The 20,375-nt window shown below is 40.8% G+C and overlaps 1 protein-coding gene across 3 annotated transcripts in view; it reads left to right on the top strand.

Moving 5' to 3' along the window:
- The window catches only part of INO80D (INO80 complex subunit D), a 35,188-nt gene extending 24,970 nt beyond the window's left edge, over positions 1–10,218 (top strand). For 2 of the 3 annotated variants that reach the window (XM_080620454.1, XM_080620453.1), the window contains 6 exons: positions 580–804; positions 2,842–2,951; positions 4,487–4,620; positions 5,853–6,070; positions 6,379–6,536; positions 7,505–10,218. In XM_080620454.1, the coding sequence (XP_080476580.1) occupies positions 580–804; positions 2,842–2,951; positions 4,487–4,620; positions 5,853–6,070; positions 6,379–6,536; positions 7,505–8,673 (2,014 nt within the window). In that variant the 3' untranslated portion in view covers positions 8,674–10,218. Of the gene's footprint in view, positions 1–579; positions 805–2,841; positions 2,987–4,486; positions 4,621–5,852; positions 6,071–6,378; positions 6,537–7,504 lie in introns of all 3 variants that reach the window. The other variant, XM_080620455.1, reaches the window with a different exon arrangement.
- The last annotated feature ends 10,157 nt before the right edge of the window (positions 10,219–20,375 follow it).

Here is a 20,375-nt window from a genome sequence, read left to right as displayed (position 1 = left end):
AACTCAACTGTAACTCTGCAGCAAGGGGAAAGCAGTATCAACTGCTAGGTGTGTTAAGTGTGTATATTGTTTAAGAAAGGAATACACTACCTGCAGGAGTAAGAGGAATTGGAAAAAGTCAGCAGTTTTGGTACTTGTTAATATTTGACCATCTTTTCCAGCATGACCTTTCTTCAATAAGTTTCCACTACGTAGTTCCCCACCCTTGTCCTCTCCATTAATTGCACTTTGATTTAAGAGTTTGTCTCATTTGCTGAGACATTTACAGTAAATAAAGGTTAACAGTATAGATTTTTTTTTGAACAGCAGGCTCCAGACATTTAAATGTGTCAGACTTCATGATGAATTGATGTAATCGCTAATAATGACATACTAAGAAGGGCAAGTACCTTTAGAATTCAAAAGGAATCCTGCTGTTACCGTTTCTCAAGCATCCCTGCCTGATTTCAGCCTTTGGGTGTTTGTGGAGTTAGAAGATGGATACCAACTTAACCAGTCTATTAAATCAACAAATTAGTTTCCTTGGAAAAAAACCAGAAAGTACTTAAAGCCTATTTGTTTTTATCTTCCCTTCTTTAGGTGCAGTGATGACAATGCAGATGACAGGAGTTCCAGGGTGACCAGACTTTGCACTTACTTTCAGCAGAAATACAAGCACCTCTGCCGCCTGGAGCGGGCAGAATCTCGTCAAAAGAAATGCCGGCACACACTCCGGAAAGCCTTGCTGCAGGCGGCCAGCAGAGAGCCGGAGTGTACTGGGCAACTGATACAAGAACTCCGAAGAGCTACATGTGCTCGTACCAGGTTAGACCTTCCCCTGTGGCTGCAGTAACCTGGGGTCTGGACAGGGTGGAGATGGACAAGAATATCCAGCAGCTGAAATGCTGAGCTCTGAAACTGGTAGGCATGTACAAAGCAGAAAATCCCCATAAATGCCTGTCGGTGGAGTAAAATAAACATGGCATACCGGGTTTTCCATGAAGAGAGGCATTCTTCAGCTTTGTGCTTTAAAATGTGGATTGTTTGTTCAGCAGTATCAGGGTCCGAGTCCTTAAATGTTACAAAACAATTTAGTGACCTGCTAAAATCTATTCTTATGAATTAATCTATGTATTTTGGCAGCCTTCAAATACGTGGTACTTTACTAAGGCCGGTTCTTTAGAAGGTGTGCAGTCCGGTTTGCAGGTCACTGCTTCAATTCAGATTTTGTTTCTCAGACAGCTTTTTCTGAAAAGTCTGTACCTCCTCTTAATTATCTTCCCAGCAAATCAAGCTTCAGTTCATGCTTTTTGTTAGATTTAACTCAATCTAACATTAAATGAAACCTGGCAACAGAATAAATATCTTCTAACAACTCTGAAGGTTACCTTCTGTGGGAATTCTTTCTAGATAATGTCAACATCCCTTCAGCTCTCAGCATACTGAGAGTCGGTTGATTTGTATTTGTGCAGGAGCAGAGTAAATCTGAACCCTAGCGTTATGTCTGGGGTATCAGCAGAATACCTTTGCTGTTGTGGTTTTGCTTTACAGGATGTGTGACTGTGGGGGTAGGAGAGCCTAACATGAGAGGCAGGCTGGAGTAGGGTACTGAGAGTATATTCTGGTTGTGGGATGCTTTTGTTCCTGGACAAAACCACTGGCTGTGGTTCCTGAAAGTTGGAGGGTTTGTTGTTGGGAAGGCGGGATGATGCTGAAGAGCTGCTCAGAGGTGTAATGTAGAGGGACATTGCTAGTTTACAAAGTTGTGTAAATGCCTTCAGACTTAAACTACTGCAAAGCCTTACCAGAACTGACAAGCTTTTGCTGTTTGGTTTAGGTTTTTGTGTGGGTTTTTTTTCCATCAGTTTTGCCTACTGTTATGCAAAAAAGATGATGTTTTGGTAGACTGACAGAGCCAGGTATGCCAGTCATCACTGCTGTGGTTAATTTGAGTAATCACAATCTTTTCAGTTATGAAATTTTTCACAGGAGTAATTTTGCTAACTAAAACTTTGCTCAGTCAAAGTGCAGTCGATGACAGAAATGGCTGAAGGAAAACAGTCAGGCTGCAGACAGCTTTTTGTCAACCTAGAAAACAACGTGTACAGACGTGAAAGTCAGCCCTGGAATCGCCAGCTTTGTCTACATGAAGGTGACAAATGCCTCGAGAGTAGGCCAACACCAAGCAAGCTGTGTAACGCTTACAGTACTCATCCACACTGCTGTCTGGTTGCCTGCTTGCAGCTCAGGCTCAAAGCATTGAGGCTGTGCTGAGGGAGCACTCAGCTCTGGGCACCTGCTGGTGGATTGGGCTGTAGCACGTTGTTGGAGGAGAGCTTTTACCCATGTTGAGCACAGTCAGGCTCTGCCACTCCAGAGATCAGTCTAAGTTTGTCTGAGCACATGCTTGCATGTAAGCTCTGGGGATGCTCGGCATGTTTTGATTTATGAACAGGCTTGGAAGTGCACTTGACTGCCCATCTGGGCATACTCAATACATGGTATTCTAGAGGTTGAACTCATTTTAAGGGTCACCTGCGTTGACACTCACCTTCTGCTGTCCTTGGCTCTGTTGCAGGGTGTTGTACTATTTACGTGATAGTAGCACACAGCACCTTTCATTACAATTAAGGCCCTCTGAAATAAGCAATAATCCTGTTACTGCAGTCACGCCTTCGCCTATCATTGACATCTGTCCCTGTGTAGAATCTGGTAATAGCGTGCACCCATCTGAATCATGACACACACGTGTGTTACAATTTTTCATCCTACTGTGCCACATTCAGTGCAATAGTTTTGCTAACTAACCACCTGAGCCTGTGGTTTTGTCTCTAAACTCTTCTATGTTTCTTTTCTTTCCAGCACAAGCCAAGTGAGGCAGAGAGATGCAGAATCAACCACCTGTAGTGGGACTTCGAAGGGAGAACAGTGCACTAACAAGGCCCTTCCATTTACCAGGCATTGTTTTCAGCGTATCCTCTTAACACAGTGTGGGAGTTGCATTCAGGTGTGGGTGCTGCTCTGTTTTAGGGGGTTTTGTTTGTTTGTTACGTTTTTGCGTTGCCAAATATGTTTTCACAAAGAAATATTTGTTTCTTAGTGTCTCATCATCACTCTTAATTTGTCTCCATGATTTGGGTCTGTAGACAGTGGAGATAAGTAGTTTGCCAGTGGCACCTCTTATAGTCACATCATTTTACCTTTGTAAGCTGTTTTTGGTGGGTACACATTTGATGTGAGGCTTGATTCTGAAGGCTATAAGCAGGCAGACTTCTGACCTGGAATACTTAAGAATTTTGCAGGCTGTCTTTTTTGGTTTCAGCTGAAGAATTGTGCTTTTGTTGGAGTGACTTCTTTTGTTGGAGCTTATAAGTGACTAGTGCTGTTCCAGTAGCTATCAGACTGCAGCACCTTTTCAGCCTTTTTGGTTTGCAGATGCCTTGTTTTTCTTGGTTAATTTTTGCAGTCTCCTTAGAAGTAGTCTGCAGAGCAGCTCAAAATCTCTCTATGAGGGAGCACCATGGTGTACAGCTGTGTTTGGGATTTGCCTCATGATCCTGATTTTTTTTTTGTTTTGGCTTGGGGCTTTTTCTTCTTGTTTATGGTCTTGCTTGTTGGTGTGCATAAAGCAGAGAAGTCAGGGCTAGTGATTTTACCCATATTTTTTCCCCTCTGCACTTCCATCTCAATGGAAACTGTTTCTCCTAAAATGAACAGGCTCTTGGTTCTGACCCATCAGTACAAGTCTGACAGCTGGACTGTTCTGAAGGTTTTTTGTTTTCTTTGTCCTTTCTTTTGCATTTTAACATTTTATGAACATACAAAGTGATGTTGAGGTGTGAGAGCTGCTCAAGATGGAAGGAATGCTTCTAATGTTATTTGAAAAAACACAATGAAATATCTGTTTGATTTGCTGTAAGTCTGGAAACATTTTCACTCCTGCAAGGGATTTTTCTGAAGGAAATCTCAGCAAGCTTACATTTGGATTTACTTGACCTTTCTGTCTGATTGCACATCTTTTTTTCAGAGGAGCAGGAAGTATCTTGAAACTTCTTTGTGCTCTAAAGATAAATGCCAAAAATGTGCCTTAAAAGATTGAATTAAGAAATACTCTTTCTTTAATGTTTCAGTATGGATTGTCATTAGTGTGTAAGGAAATAGTCCTGTTGACTACACTGTTCCAACTGCTTCTATTGATGTATTGATTAAGACTCCAGGAAAAGCCTTCTTTTTGCTAAGAACTCATTAGTGAAATGACTGCTTCTGTAAAACTATCTCAATATATAATAAAATCATTAGAGATTCTGCATTTATGCAGTTTTTCACTTTAAAAGTTGGGTTTGAGCTTTATCTAGCTTTGAACTTGCATAACAAAGTTAAGGTACTCATTAAAAATAGCATCTATGGACAGGTAGAGTTGAAGGCTCTGATCTTCATCAGATTGATAAATCAAAGGGCATTCCTCCATCGTTGCCTTTTGTATTATTCCTGATTCAGAAATGTACAGATATCTTATTGAACCGTTCTCAGCAGCTCTTCTCAAGTTGCACAGCCAAGTTTGCAGATGGTCAGCAGTGCTCTGTGCCAGTTTTTGACATTACACATCAGACACCTCTGTGCGAAGAACATGCCAAAAAAATGGTAAGTACAAAGCCAAAACTGTAATTTATATATTTGTATATTGGGATTATCAGGAGTTTTAACCCCAGTCTTTCTATGAACTGTTGCTTGACAACTAGCAAGTTTATCAGCTTCAGAGCTTGTTTCCTTTTATTTCTCCTAAGAGGGTAAAACATGCCAAACATTCTCATTTAGTATAAAGTAAGTTGTGAAAATCTTTTACATACTTTTGAGGATATAGTAAAATGTGCATGAGAATATCCTTCACTGAAAGAAATCTGATTCATCTCTTGAATTGAGAAATAGAAAATCACTGTGAGAGATCCTGTGGTTATTTTATTGGGCTCACTCCTGACCATTGGATCTGAGTATAGTGCGAGTGTGGTGTGGGTAAGAACACTGCTTCTCAAGCAGTGTCGGTACATGGGGCCCAAAATATTTTCTAGAGGAAGTGTAGATAGCAGTTACAGGCATACAAATAATGGGTTTGCTACTTTATTTACCTGTTGGTGACTATTACAATTTATCTTTAACCTCCTTCAGGGATCTGTGAATCCCAGAGGAAAAGCAGTGGCCTATTACAAGTTCAGAGAAGACGGAAATAGAGATGATGGTCTCTGCTCTCCTTTTATGCCTCCCATCTTCCAGAACAAAGCTTTTAGAATAATTCACAAACCCACTTCTGCGTAGCCTCTCCTTCAAGGCACTGGGCATAAAACTCCTGAAGACTGATGATGGTTGATTAATTTTTTTCATTGGTCAGTGATTGCTGTTCAAAAACAAGGAGGCCTTAGTTGTTTACCCACATTCTTACCCTAGTCATACAGCATTAATTCTGTTTCTTCAGTGCTGTCCTACTCTTTTATGGCAGTGGGCAATTGAGGATGTTGGCTTCAGCTGCTGCACACTCTTCCCTTTATCTCTACTTCACAACAGTGTTCTGCCTTCAGTACTTACAGGAATGCTGCCAAAGGTTACAGTTTTGCAATTATTTTAGTTAGGGTTTGTTATGATTGTATTTAAAGCAACACTGCATGATCTCCTATTTAGCATACCTCATAATATGATCTATGATTTTTGCCATTGGGATTGATGAGAAAGGAAACAGCTTAATTTTTGTAACCGTGCCTGGGTGTAAGCTAGCAGTCTCTCTTGGATTACACGTGAATGTCTGTGGAATGACTGGGGAAAAAAGAAAGGAAAGGCATACATGGTCCGGATATGCTCCCACTGTTACTGTCTTATTCCCAAAGGACAATTTCTTGAGAGGGGACAGCTCCCGTAAAGTTCAGCACCAGCAGCAGAGGAAACCCAGGAAAAAAACAAAGCCACCTGCACTTACCAAAAAACACAAGAAGAAGAGAAGGCGAGGCCCACGCCGGCCCCAGAAACCCATTCCTCCTGCAGTGCCCCAAGGGAACCTCACCATGCCTGCCAGTGTCTCACTGCCAGTAGAGATGCCCCACATACGGTCAGTGGTAGCCCTGCCCCAGTTTCCCATTGCTACCTTCAACGTTGTTGGTGTTTTAAATTTGAGCAATTATTTGGTTTGTTGGATGAAATGTCTTGCTCCTGATGCTGGATTTTACATATGTAATCAATAGGTTAAGAAGCTTCCTAAAGAAACCTTCTCAAAGCGTTTCTTTTCCTAGAAAAAGTGGAAAACAAAACAAAACAAAAAGTGTGAGGAAGCACCCATTATAGATGGATATGCATTTGTAGTAGTTGTTTGGAGGAACCAGAATTGAACACTGAGGGCTAATGGTACTTTCTGTCTAGGAGCCCCTCAACGCCAGAGCTGAGTGCCGATGAGCTGCCTGATGACATCGCCAATGAAATCACAGACATTCCACATGACTTGGAATTGAATCAGGAGGACTTCTCTGATGTCCTGCCACGGCTGCCCGATGACTTGCAAGATTTTGATTTCTTTGAAGGTGCTGTTTTATTTTGTTTTATGCTAAAGTGAACACAGTGAACTGAGAAAGGGAGTGTTTCTAAAGCACATTTTGAGGGGCTGCTTGCTTTCCTACAGAGGTAATAAATTCTAGACAAGGAAGTGTGCATTTATTGTTTGTGAGCTCTGAAGTAAAGCCAACATTAAGAAGACTGGTGTGTGTAGTTCTTGCTTGCTGTTAGAACTACTGCTCTAAAAATCCTAATTGGTTTAGGATTTTAATAATTCATTTTACATTTTTACTGCCTGTCAGTGTTGCAGTTTAATCAAGAGTATTCTTCGTAATGGCATCTTTCTGCCATCGAGTGGGGCTGGAATCACAGTCAATGTTGGCCTTTGATAAAAGGAGAAGAGAGTGAGAATAAAATCTTTAAATACATTTTTGAAACTAGCTTTTGCTCAGAACAGTACTTGAATTTCTGGATTCTAAAACTTAGTATCTATCACATACAACAAAGAAATTAGAACAACCCAGCATTGAGCTATGTGATTTCTTTGGGCATTTTTTGATATGAGGTGACATCAGACTGTGTTTGAGTTGAAATTAACCAAAATTTGTACTGACTGTGTGACTTTCAGTTCCAGGCTGTAATGTGGTAAGTCGGAGAGAGTTTGTGGACTATTTGTGTTATTGCAGCATTAAAGAAAATCTCATTCAAGTGCTTTTACGTTAGGTCTAGTAAGCTGGGGAGGTATCTTATATTGTAGTGGAAGAGGAGGGTGGAGAGAGGGAGTTCCATTGAAGAGGAAGGTGTCATTTCTCATTTTTTACTTTGCTTATCTAGTTAACACAGGTGAATGAAATTTTCTGTGTACCACAAGCCATTCTGGAAGGTTATCATACTCTACTGCTCTGTACTGAACTGTCTGTACATCTGCAGCCTCAGAGTGCCAGTGCTGGGCTCACCTGAAAAGAGTGTGCTAACTTGTGTGTCCTTGTTTCTGCAGGTAAAAACGGAGATCTCCTTCCAACCACAGAAGAGGCTGAGGAACTGGAACGGGCCCTACAGGCTGTGACTTCTCTTGAGTGCCTGAGTACCATTGGAGTACTTACACAGACAGATGGTGTGCCAGTTCAGGAGCTGTCAGATAGAGGGATAGGGGTGTTCTCTACAGGTGCTGGAGCTCCAGGAATGCAGTCCTTGAGTCGAGAGGTTAACACGGATCTGGGGGAGCTGTTGAATGGGCGTATAGTACATGATAATTTCTCCGGTCTGGAGCTGGATGAGAACTTGCTCCGTTCTGCTACCTTGTCCAACCCACCTACGCCCCTGGCAGGGCAGATCCAGGGGCAATTCTCAGCCCCAGCCAACGTTGGCCTTACTTCTGCCACTCTGATAAGCCAGAGTGGCCTTGGGGAGAGAGCCTTCCCAGGACAGTTTCATGGACTTCATGATGGCAGCCATGCCTCCCAGAGGCCCCACCCTGCCCAGCTGCTGAGCAAGGCAGATGACCTGATCACCTCACGACAGCAATACAGCAGTGACCATTCACACTCCTCACCCCATGGAAGCCATTATGATAGTGAGCATGTGCCGTCTCCCTACAGTGACCATATCACATCCCCTCACACCACATCCTTTTCTGGTGATAACCTGGCAGCTACCTTCTCAGCAGAGATGCCCATGATGGCACAGCACTTGCTCCCAACTCAGCTGGATGTGCCACTTAGCGGGGTGGTGAACCCCAGAACTCACTGGGGAAATCTTCCTGTCAATCTTGGGGACCCCTCTCCGTTTAGCAACCTTCTTGGTGCAGATGGACACCTCCTGTCCACCTCCCTGTCCACACCACCTACCACCTCGCACTCAGAGACCACACAGCCTGCCTTCGCCACTGTGACCCCCAACAGCTCCAGTGTGCTCCCGGGGTTACCGCAGACCAGTTTTAGTGGCATGGGTCCTGCCTCCGCTGAGCTCATGGCCTCCACCTCCCCTAAACAACAGCTCCCTCAGTTCAGCGCAGCCTTTGGGCACCAGCTGAGCTCCCACAGTGGCATCCCCAAGGACCTGCAGCCCAGCCACAGCTCCATAGCTCCTCCCACGGGCTTCGCAGTGACCGGTGCCACCGCTACCAGTACCAATAACGCATCTGCGCCCTTCACCACCTCCAACTGAGCTTGTCTGCCTGGCTCTGTGCAGGTAGATGGGGGACCTGTGTTTTCTACCTTTCCTTTTTTTCCTTTTTCTTTATTTTTTTCTGTCCTCCCTTCCTTTTTGTTTTTTAAGAGGGGGTTGAGAAGAAAACCCCTGCTTCAATACTGACCAGGGTTAGCCCTCTGTGAACCTTGCTGTAGCGTTCACATGTGCTTGTTACGCACCGGTGCTCATTTCTTGCAGGCAGGTTCAACGTTCCCAAAAATTCCTTAAGGATACAGCACAGTTACTGGATGCAATTGATCTTAACAGTAAGACCTAGAAATAGAAAGATACCTCAGATTACTGATGCATGTTACTGTTCCCTAGGGTTTGGATCAGTGCTTGCCATCCCTTTAGCATCTGGTAGAAAGTTTTCCAGTGGGCAGAAGTTTCTTTTTTTGTTTGCTTTTAATTTACCCTTTTCCAAAGGTAGCATCTGGCATGGAAAACTTGGCTGCACGCATTGATTTGAGAATGCTGCACTGAAGTCCTAAATCAAGGTCATGGTTCAAGATGAGTTTGGCATTTTCTTAAAACAGTCTCTTGACCTCCTCTGTGTGCGTGTGTGTGTTTGGGGTGCAGGGAGCAGCAGTTCCTTTTCTTTGGTGAAGAAGTGGGAGTTGTCCCCTTCCAGAACTGGTCACTGTTCTTGCATGCTGATTTTTTGTTGTTTTGTGGGGTTTTTTTGTTTTGGTTTTTTTTTTTGTTTGTTTTGTTTTGTTTTATTGTGATGATTTTTTAATTCATTGAGCAGCAAGGGGAGCAGTTGACTGGGTCCTCAGAAATCTGAAGGCTGATACAAAGTTTGCCCAGGGGGAAAAAAAAAGAAACTAAACCAGAAGGATTGAAATAGAGCATGAGTGAAGATGAGTGAAGATTCCTGTGCAGAAATTCCCTCCTTTGCTGAATTACTGTGGCCTTGTAGCATTGATAATTTGCCTTTTCAAGTGTGGCTTTGTCCAAGAACTCCTTGCCTGACAGGCTGACAGGCATTTCCCAGCTGAAACGGGAAGAATTTGGTTTGTATTCTGCCCATCCACACAAGCCTAGGTCAGACCCTTTGGTAAGTTTCAACTGAATGCATTTCTCAAGTTATATCTAGCTACTGAAACTTTCTTGGACAGTTTTCCTCCCACTGGGAGCCATATAATTTTTTCAATGCTTGTAGGATTTGATGCTCTCTATAGGAAGCTGAATGTGTGTAAGGAACTGGCAAGTACCTATCAGCAGTCCTGGCTAACCAAAAGAGAAATCACTAAAGCAAAATAGATAAGAACCCCTTCCGTCTACAGCACAGTTTTGCCTTTACTGCCCACCTGCTAAAGGTAGTATTCAGGCTCTTTGGTAGTAATTTCAGTTCTTAAAGAAAGGAGTCCACTAGCTTTTAGATTTTTATTTTATTTTATGGTTTTTAATCTAAGAGATAACAGCAGCGGAAATTCTTAGGTGTGTTTAATTGCATCTCTATCAGGAAGGGGAAAAAGGAACTTGCTTGTGACTTTATAGGGCTCAAACTTGCTACTGTACTCTGACTTTAACTGTAAAAGTAGCTCCTACTTAATGTAACAAGTCTCTACTCTTCTTTGTTTCTGAGATGCAGATGAGAGAGAATGGAAGATCCCACATTTCAGTCTCTTACTGACATATTTCATTCTACCTTACAGTAAAACATCCTACCTGCATGTATTCTCAGTCTAATTCAGGAAATTAAGAGATACTAAGCACATGTAACAGAGAGGCCTAATAAATCATTTGAGCAAGGGATCATTGAACAAAGTTAAGTTGCTATAGAAATTCATTTTGTTAGCAGTCAGGCCCACACCAGACTCTCTGACCCAAACCTCTCCTTCCATCTTGCTAAGGAACAGAATTTAAATGGGATAGGTCTTGTGTCTTCTTACTGTCATAGCAATCATTCTATCCCTCTTTTCTTGAAAGATTTTTCCTCCTTAAATACAAAGGAGTATGGATGATGTGTATGTTCTTTCTGAAATTGCAAGTGTTATGTGGGTGGAGGAAACAAAAACGATTTTCATGCTTCTGTTGTTATGAAGTCCTTATTTCATACTTGGTAAAATAGATCTTAATAATATAAGCCGAATATTTTTAAATGGTGATTTAAATATGTTTGTAACATTTAAATGTTTTTAAATCATGTAAAAAGTTGAAGCCTATGAAATCCTGCTTGTGATTGTCCTGCTGATTGAGGAATGCCCAGTGGTATTGTGAAATGAGGCAAATCTGACAAGGATTTATTTATGTTTGTATTATGTTCCCCATACTTTGTTGAGGAGACAGTTGTTTGATTTGCAAATGAATTTTGTTGTGTCCGTATACATTCTTAAATGTGTTTGGATGACTGGCTGGAAAAGAGTGGAGAATTAGTATACCAAATGGTTAATTCTTTAATCTGCCTCTGTATTCATGTCATTTTAGAGGATGTTAATTTCTGTAAATTGGTTTCAGGACTTTGGTCTTGATATCATTCTTGTGCCCACCAAACTTTAAAGAAGCTGCAGCTAGTGCAGGGTATATTTGCCCCACATTACGTTTCTCTTTCTTAGCAAATGCAGGGGGTGAGGGGAAGGGAACAGAGGAACAGAAGAGTCAAGTTCTGCTTGGTCGCGTTCGTATAAGTTATGGAGGAGCTCTTTGGTCTAAGGTCATTGTGAGGTTGTACTGGTCTAACAGGGAACAGAACCCAGCACCTAATCTGAGCATTGATTTAGACAGGGAATTTCAAAATCGGGAAAAGCTCTACAGGTCCATTCCATTTGAAATCAATGGCTGTTATGTACCTACCTGCATTCCTTTAAGGCAGCCTAGGATAGCAACTCTCTTCCCCAACTTAGACTTCAATTTTTGTATAATCCTTGATGGCTCTTCCCTGGAAAGTGACTACGTAACATACTTCAATGAGCAAACTAAGTTTGCAATAAAGCTGCACTTTTAAAAATAGACTTTGGTTTGTATACATTTGAAATAGGAATCCCTCTGTCCTGTCTGACACAGGGCTCTGAAATGGGCCACCACTTTTGCCTTTTCCTGGTTCACTTCCTGTTTTTTCACTGCCGCTGATTGCATGGTTACAGCCTTCTAAGCAGTTACGGGTCTTGATCTTAGCTTTACATGGTGGATCATTCCAGGTGGGCTTCTGCACTCACACAACCTGTTGACTTCAGTGAATCAGTGTCTTATTGTTGGATGTGAGAGATCCAGTCTAAGATGTATGTGCAGCCAGTTTCACACCTCTTCCTCTAGGAAATACTGCAGCTCTGGTTAAAGTGGTCCTTGAGGCCATTATATATGTGGTTCCTGAGTAGAATCCATGCTCTCTTGCAAAGGTTTTGGAGTGTCATCTTGCATAGCAATTAGCACTCTAATCACCCTTTCACCAAAGAGCCAGTGTAGCAATTTCAGTCCATTGACTTGAGATGGTCAATGCCTGTCGTGCCCTTTATGTATTAACAAATGGAATAAAGGTAGTTGAACCTAAAAGTTAATTTCTTTACATAAGATTTGAGTTTTAAAGAACTGAAAAAAAAAAAAAGAATAAAATACTAGGAACATCATTTTTTGTAATAATAGCACCTCCATTAGTCTTTGTACAGAAGTACTTAACACGGGATGAACTTTGACAATGTACAGGAACAGCCTCATGCTCTCCTGGTGTTTAAGGCATTGTGTAAGAGACACTTTAATGTTTCCTTTCACTTAGGAAGACTGTATGCCAACTTTGAGGGGAGCCGTATGTGCCTAGATACCTCAAAGTTGATTTGTTCTTTAGCCTCGTAATTACTATGATACAAGAAGATGTATGTCTGATGCAAGAAGATGGAAAAGATGCATCATTTTGTCTCCTGCCTTCCAGTTCCTTCAGGTTTTTGCTTAATTCCCTTCTTGTTAGTAGCATTCTTCTCTCTATGGTTGGCATAAAGCTTTAAATTGATAATGCTGAGAGGTAGCACATTTGCAGATCTGCCTCAGGCACTGTGGAGAAGATGGCAACAGCTAGATTGCCCACTTCGTTCAGCAGGTTAGTGAAATGAGGATTTGCAGTACTCATTTGAAAGGCATTGGAAGGCCCTGAGAGGCTTATCACTTGCTAGGCAAAACTCAAAGATGGTATTGAAGTACAAATGTAAGGAAAAAAATATCAGAGGAGAGTCATCCATAATGGCAAAGAAGCCAAGCAAAGTGGCTTTTTTGGTTTTGTCTTCCTAGCAGGAGATGGGTATTGAATAATGGGAAGTTTTGTTGTGAGTTGTTAGGCACAGCGTGCTGCTGCTGGCTTCAGGGGCATGGCTGGGGCAAATGGCCTAGGATTGAACTCGCAAGCCAGTTGCCGAGTTCAGTTTGAAGTGTGACTGTGACCCCATCAAAGTCCAGTCTGAGATTGAATCTGCTTGCTAGGAAAGAAGTCTCAGGAAGGAGTATAATCAACAGCGGACAGATGTCTTCACTGAGAGCATGGCCCTGATGGTTGTGTACATGTGTTGTTAGTCTGCCTCTGAACTCTAGGTCCTACCCGAGCTCCTGCAGCATCTTGACTGCTGTGTTTCCTTGTAGGCATCAGCAGGGCTCCAGGAGTATTTCTCACTGTCTTTGTGCTGCATTGAGCTGGTGAATTCTCCAACAGTATGAGCCTTGATGCAGGGAGGTGAGCATTCTTAGAAGAGCCAGCTACCTGCAGTTGAATCTTTCAGGACCTGTAGGTCATATATTTGGTGGCAGGAGGTGCTTTCAGCAAACAGTAGAGAGCTTACGTGCAGTGACCTTCTGCAGTGAGGCAATGGTGTGGGTGTCTGGGGAGCTTCCCTGGTAGGATGTTCAGTTTTGCTTGTGTATTTTTACAGTTTCCTGTGAAGGCTTCTCAGTGCAGGCCTGTTGCAAGGTCCGGTGTTGGTGGCAGTATTAACTGAAGGAATAGTTTTGGGCTAGTGTGCCGACCAGATCTTCAGGTCTTTCTGATCTTCTGGGCAACTTACAATGATGGAGTGTTGTGGGATTCTTGTACCTCCTTTGTTTCCTTCCCCTCTACGTTCTTCCTCATTCTTTTATTCTCCCATTCTGAGATAGTTTTCCAATGTAAGTAATGCCAACTGATAAGTCTTCTGTGGTCCTGAGCAAATATAGCTGTAAAATGAAAAGGAGGAGAGATTCTTGCAATTCATAACATACATTTCAGATGCTAGAAAGACAGTGCGATAGAGCAGAGTATTTCTCAAATCAATGAGTAAGATGATGCTTCACAGCACGCCAGTATGCCATAAACTAGATGCTGTGGGTACAACATTGTTTATGGGAGTGCACATGCTAGCAGTGAATGTACAGGTATTTTTAGCAAGAGTTTACCTTCTCACAAGTTCCTCTTCTTTTGAGAAGTGCATCAGTAGAAAGTCATGAGGAAAACCGTAAATTATTATTCTTAATAAATAAATAAATAATAAATAATAAAAGCCCAAATAAAAGTAAGGAGACTTGGTGGAAAAATCTGCATTTCTGTTTACAAAACTTAGACTTTAGGAGGAGAGGCCTGGTCATGAGAGGCCTTTTGCTCTATCAGGTGAAGTTTTGCTTTTGTCTTTAAAACCAGACAAAAGCACTGTTGCTGGGAAAGAAGAGTTTGATGGAGGAGAAGGAGTTATGCAAGACACGTCTTTTGGCAATTTTCTTACTCATGTTTTCAGCCCTTTTTTAAGATAGAAAAAACCACATTAGTGACTGGTTATGGGAGTTCTTCCTTGCTGTTCTGCTGCTTCTCATGGTTGTTGGGTTCTTTGCTTTCCCCTGTTGTATTTTGCTTTTGCATACTCATTTGCTGCCTACTGTGGAATAAAGTAACATAGTGAAAGCATGAAAGGAGAAAGTGGGCTTGGCCACAGATCGATTGCAAGAGTTGGAGAAGACTTTCTCTTTCTGTCTCCTTGAAGTAAGTGTTGGCATATTTCAGTCTACTCTGGCTCACAGAATTTGGTTTGGAAGTGAACAGGAGGAAACTTGTGCTTTTGACCTTAAAACTGTACGTATCTGATAGAGAAAAATGCATTCTTCCTACTACTTCTTCTCCCTGCTAGTCCCCCAAACACACACACAGTGAGATGCCCGGAGTACCTGTGTATCGACCACATACATGTGTTGACCTTGGTCGAGTAATGCTAATGTTTTACCTGCTTTCTGTTGTCATCAGCCGGTGCCCACAGGGTTGAACTCTGGATAGGTAACATTCCCAGATATCCTCTGGAAAACTTTAACTTTGGTGCAGATTGCTCTGATGTAGCTAACTGCGATGGCATTGGCTTCTGCCTTGGAGTGGACTGATTTACCCTGAAATGACTCTCTGACCTGCGTCTTAAACGGTGTGGTTGGTTCCCGTGCAAATAGATTCATTCTAAAGTGATGGACAGTTCGATTCTCATGCAAAATAGCTACATCCTACCAGAAGGGGTTGAACCAGTTTCTCTGAACAGTGATGACCTTCACTGTACAGTTTTGGGTATGTCTCAGGGATTCCTTGTAGAAATAAGGGCAGTTAACAAAAAACAAAACATTAAAAAAAAAAAAAAAAAAAGGAAAAAGAAAAAAAAAGTGAATAGTTTTAAAAGTAAATAATAATTTAAGGTAGAGCGTCACCTAAGTGAGAGCGCAAGAAGGAGAAATCTTTGTTCAGTTTTATAGTCCACAGTGTCTGGCTTAGGGACTCTTTCTCTTCTCGGGGCTCTCATCTCAAGTTCAACATACAGAATCTTTTTCATCACGCTCAGCTTTAAACTTTTTATTTAAAGATACCCTTCCCCAATGAGCTTTCAGAATACTTATTGTAGATTTTAAGAGAAATGGTATATTAATTTATGCTATTAACATCACCTCATAAATTATAAGTTTTATACTAAAGCTGTATTGAGTGTAATGAATTATGTTGCATATGTGTTTTTAATAGCTATAAAATTATATACAAGCTTTTTTGGAAAAACAAACTAGTGAAGCACCTTTTTACACTGGATCTTTGCCGTGTCAAGGTGTACAGCTATTCTTTGCTACCTTGCAGATATCTATATCTATATATAGATATATATATATAAATAAAATAAAATGGTATCCTGTATCAACAAGCATAGAACTCTTTTTAACCCTTATATTACTGTTCCTATAACTCTTTTTAATTGAGTGTTACATTCTGCAATAATTTATCTGTGGTTTGTACCTATGGTTAGAAATTTAGTTACAGGGTAAATAGATCAAATTAAAGAAATCCAACTACTGTAGCTGGAAGTTGTGAACCAAGTTTGTAAGACCTTTTCTTTCTTTCTTTTTGGTTTTTTTTTTTTTCATGTATTTATTTCCAGTTAGCTCTGTGAGTTGGAATTTGAAAAGTCAGAACATTAGGAATCTACAGTGTCTTATTCAGGAATTTTTCCCCTCCTTTCCTCACAAAGGAATTCCCACTGTGACTTATAAATAGAATTAGACTGCTTGTGTGCATGTATGTATTATATATACACACAAAAAATATGCATTGGGGGGGATGTATGTGCGATACGAATGTGTATATTGTATGTAGGTCATAGTTTTGTAAAGAGAAAAGTAGTCAAGAGGTGATGGAATGTATTGTAGAAATGTGATTATTTAGTAGGGGGTTGTTATGTCCTCACTGTTGTATAAATAACTGAAACTCTCTACTACATAATCTTCTGTTATAAGGCTAACTCTGATATCATGTCAATTTTGCTGTTTTTTAAATGAGTTGCATTGAGCCCTATTTAAAATGCCATGAAAATACCAAGCTCCCAAAGACAGCCTTGAAATAAAACTAATGGGGGAGGAGGAGAGATGGGAGAAGTGAGTGATGTTTTTCAGGAGAAATTGAAATGGGAAGGTTTGCATTTGATGGATGGGGAGGCATGGGAATTGCTGTATCTTTGCAAATTAATACCCGAATCTCCTGTGGTCTGACTTGGAAAATGTTGTCAATCAGTGTACTCGTGTTTTCAAATTAGGTTGTAAGGGGCACTGTTTGTGTTCTGTAACAGGATCTTGTCTTCAAAGTAGATTATTTTCTTTCGCGAGGGTTTTTGTGTATATTAATTTTGTCCCAAAATTGCTGTTGTGGCATTGCAGAACAAAATACATTTTCAATCCAGGGAGCTTCACTTGCGCTGTGAAATTCTGAATTTAATTATGGCCATTTAACTTTTCCCTCTCCTCCCTCCCCCCTGTAATTAGAAATGGAAGATTTCTTTATGGAGAGTTCTCACTTGCAATCGTGAGAAGTCAGAAATGTTCATACAGATTGGCTTATTCTTCATACTGTTCTGTTTAGGCTGGAGAAAGCAACCTAATTGTTATTTATTCATACAGTATCACTTTTAATGATGATGATCCTGGTGACTTTAGAAATCTGTTTAGAAAAGCAGAGCTTCCAGTATTGCACAGACACTTGAATTTTTTGAAGGCATTTTTTAAGCAGTTGCAAATCAAATCATAATTTTCAATTATATTTTTTTTAATATCCCCCTCCCTATCAACACCCCCCAGGCATCCCTCCTGCTTTCCTCTTCCCCACAATTCATTTCTGGCACATACACATACAAGTGAAAGGGCAGGGAGGTGGAAGTTGTCAGAGGCCTTTCCTTCTGCTTATTTGATGGTAATGTTAGTTACGAGCATAAATCTTTTATGCCTTTATGGTGAAGAATATACCCATTTTTGTGTATACCTGTACAGAGAGATATATCTGTATATGAGATGTTGGTAGCACTTTGCGGAATGTGGACTTGCCCTCATGATGTACAATAAATACTTATGAATGCAATCAATCTGAATCTATATATACATGAATACAGATGTATAGGTGGGGTATACGTTGTATCACACACATGTACATTAGTTGTAACATGAACGAGTGTGTGAGCTAAAGAGAGAGACTATCCATGTAACATACGTGTAACAGGTAAGCACTTGTGCCAAACAAGGTTGTTTTAATTCTTCTGAGGGATTTGGATGACATCAGTGACTGATATGAGCTTGATCACCATTGATCTGTGTTACCTCAGCCCTCACAGTGGAGTTGCCTTGGTACGTTTCTGCTTTCATTTATTCTATATTAATACTCATTGAGGCCTCTTGCAATGCCGACCTCTTCTGCTTCTCTGCTCCATTGCATCCATTCCAGCTCCTCCTTGTCCCTGCATCTACTGTTTCTTTTGCTATCAGCAATCAGGTTTAATGGCCCAATCCAGCTCTGCTTTTGCATTAGGGAAATTCTCTTGGTGACTGTAGTGGAAGCTGAATTGAGCCCTAAGCACTTGCTTGAACTTACGCAGAATTTCCCAGCTATTCAGTTGTGCTCGAGTATGACAGTGATTTGCAAATGAACACAAACTTTTCTTCGAACCTGATGCAAAGCTTCCTAGCATACTAAAAGGTTAACCTGGCATTGTATTTTAGAGGTAAATGCTCAAAAGTAGAAAAATGAACCCACCAAAAACTGTCTTCAATTTTCAGCCCCAGGGAGAAAAAGGGAGTTTGGTTTGTCTTTCCCATAGTGCAGGCAGTAAGCACAAGGCAGCCCTGTGCTCTGTTCTGAGCAGTGGGGTTGTCATCAAACATATCAAGAGAAATACAGCTTGTTATATTTTACCATCAAACAGGTTTTAAAACGAGCTGCAGAGTTGACCATTAACGTGCTAGCACTTTGCATCCAGTTGTGTATTGAATGATCTTGCTTATACGAGTGCATTGTGGTTTTAAGTGTTTTATTTTCTGTTTTCTGGCTAAGTGGAGCTTCTATATCCTTTTAGCAGAAAGCAGCTGTCAGAACCTGCTCAGTCACATTTAAGCACTGTTGAAACTCCTGGCTAACTTAGGCTTCAGTTTCAATGGAGAATGCTGCTCCAGTTCTGTCATCGAGTCGTACTGCATTCCACGTTTTCCGTATGGATATGGCACGATTTTTTCTTGGCCACAATTCAGCCATGGAGTTTTGTCTTCCTTGCATTTCTATTAGAAAAAGGTAACTGGTGTGCTGTTCCATCTGAGCTTTCATGCAATCATACGCGACAATTTCTATGATACATATGTTGGGGCGTGTGTATGGGTATGTCTGTACTGTGTGTGTATAATACGTATTTATACACACACGTATATTACACTATTTCAGTTTATGTATGTGGAGAACGTACCTGTTGGTTCTCTCCTGGTATATACTCATGCATACGTATATTAAATATGTATATAGAGTGTAGATGTCCTGCATATACATGTGTATATGTTACGAACCTTGGTTGGCAATTTTTTCCGCCCGCTCTTTGCAAGTTGCTCTCCCTTACAACATATTTTCACTGAAGCTGCATTATATAGAAGAAATGGAGAAATGTGTTATCAAAGTTTTATTTTAAAAAGGAGACTCTTTATTAATTATCTAAAGCCATCTATTTGTCTTCTGAATTTTTACTAGAAGGGTTGTTATTTAAACCAAAAAAAAAGGGAAAAAAAAGGAAAACAACAAAACAAAAGCAAGCAGACAAGCCCTTACTCCCACCATCGCTTATATGGACATAAGAAAGAAAAGGAAACAAAAGTTTAAGTTTCTGTGTATTTATTTCCTTCAGAGGTTTCTGAGGCGTTCTGTAATTGCATTCTGCCCCATCCCCTTTTTATCCAATTATAATTAATGATTCATGGTTTCTTTTACAGAGCTTTTTCCCTCATTACTTTTCTTTTGTAAATCATTGTTCACCTCCTACGTTTAGTAGTACTGATATCACTGAGGAGATTTCATGTCCTTCTGTCCTTTTTGGGAGAAATACCAGTGCATCACTATTGTGTTACATTTTAACATACTTTGTGGAGGATGGATGTTCTTATTGAAGATGTCTGTAACAAGTCTTTAACTTATTTAATATGAGAAGCCTTTGTTGGAATCTATAGTTTGTTTGTTTCCAATGAGTTTCTGCAACAGTTTTTTCATCAACATATTAAGTAGTTCCCTTCTTACTTGATTCCTGAGGGTTTGGGTTTATTGTTGTGGGTTTGGGTTTTGTTGGGTTTTTTCCTTCCAATTCCATGAAATGTTTTTCTGCAAGTGCAGCAAAACAGATGTCAGGATCTCAACCAATATCCTTTTTGCAGTTAAGGGTAAATATCTTTATCCCAAATTTCATAAAAGAGAAGGTGGCAAGTGGACAATCCGAAGTGCTTAGAGGGAATGCTCACTCTTTTTAAGGCTGTCTCAAGAGAAGTTTGTGTTTGGTGTCATTTTAAAGGTAGCTTGATCACACTTTGATATCAGAAACAGCCTTGTAACAAAGAGCCTCGCACAGTTGTTTGGCCACTAGAGTTTAAAAAGTAAAACAAGTTGCAGTGGGAAAGCAAAGGTGAGGCAGTGTCTTTTGAACCAGTGAATTGTAGCTTGCAAACGTACCTGATTTTGAAGTAACTGCATGGTAGCAAGGATTAGCAGTCTCTTACACCCCTTCCTTCTTCCCTCTCATCCCTGACATGTGTTCAGCATACTGTACATTGGGAAAAATAAACAACTTAACTCCAGCAAAGCTAAATCCACTTAATGACTGCTTAAAGGGGACATACAAACTTGCGTTGCTGCATCCTGTCTCGTGGTATTAGCTGGAAGACTAGCTAATACTCACAAAAAGCCCAGTCCAGATTCCTTCTGTTGATGT

Source organism: Psittacula echo (genome assembly GCF_963264785.1).
Source record: "Psittacula echo genome assembly, chromosome: 6".
In the NCBI taxonomy this organism is placed as follows: domain Eukaryota; kingdom Metazoa; phylum Chordata; class Aves; order Psittaciformes; family Psittacidae; genus Psittacula; species Psittacula echo.
Note: the sequence above shows the minus strand (reverse complement) of the source record. Positions and strands in the feature narration are given on the sequence as shown.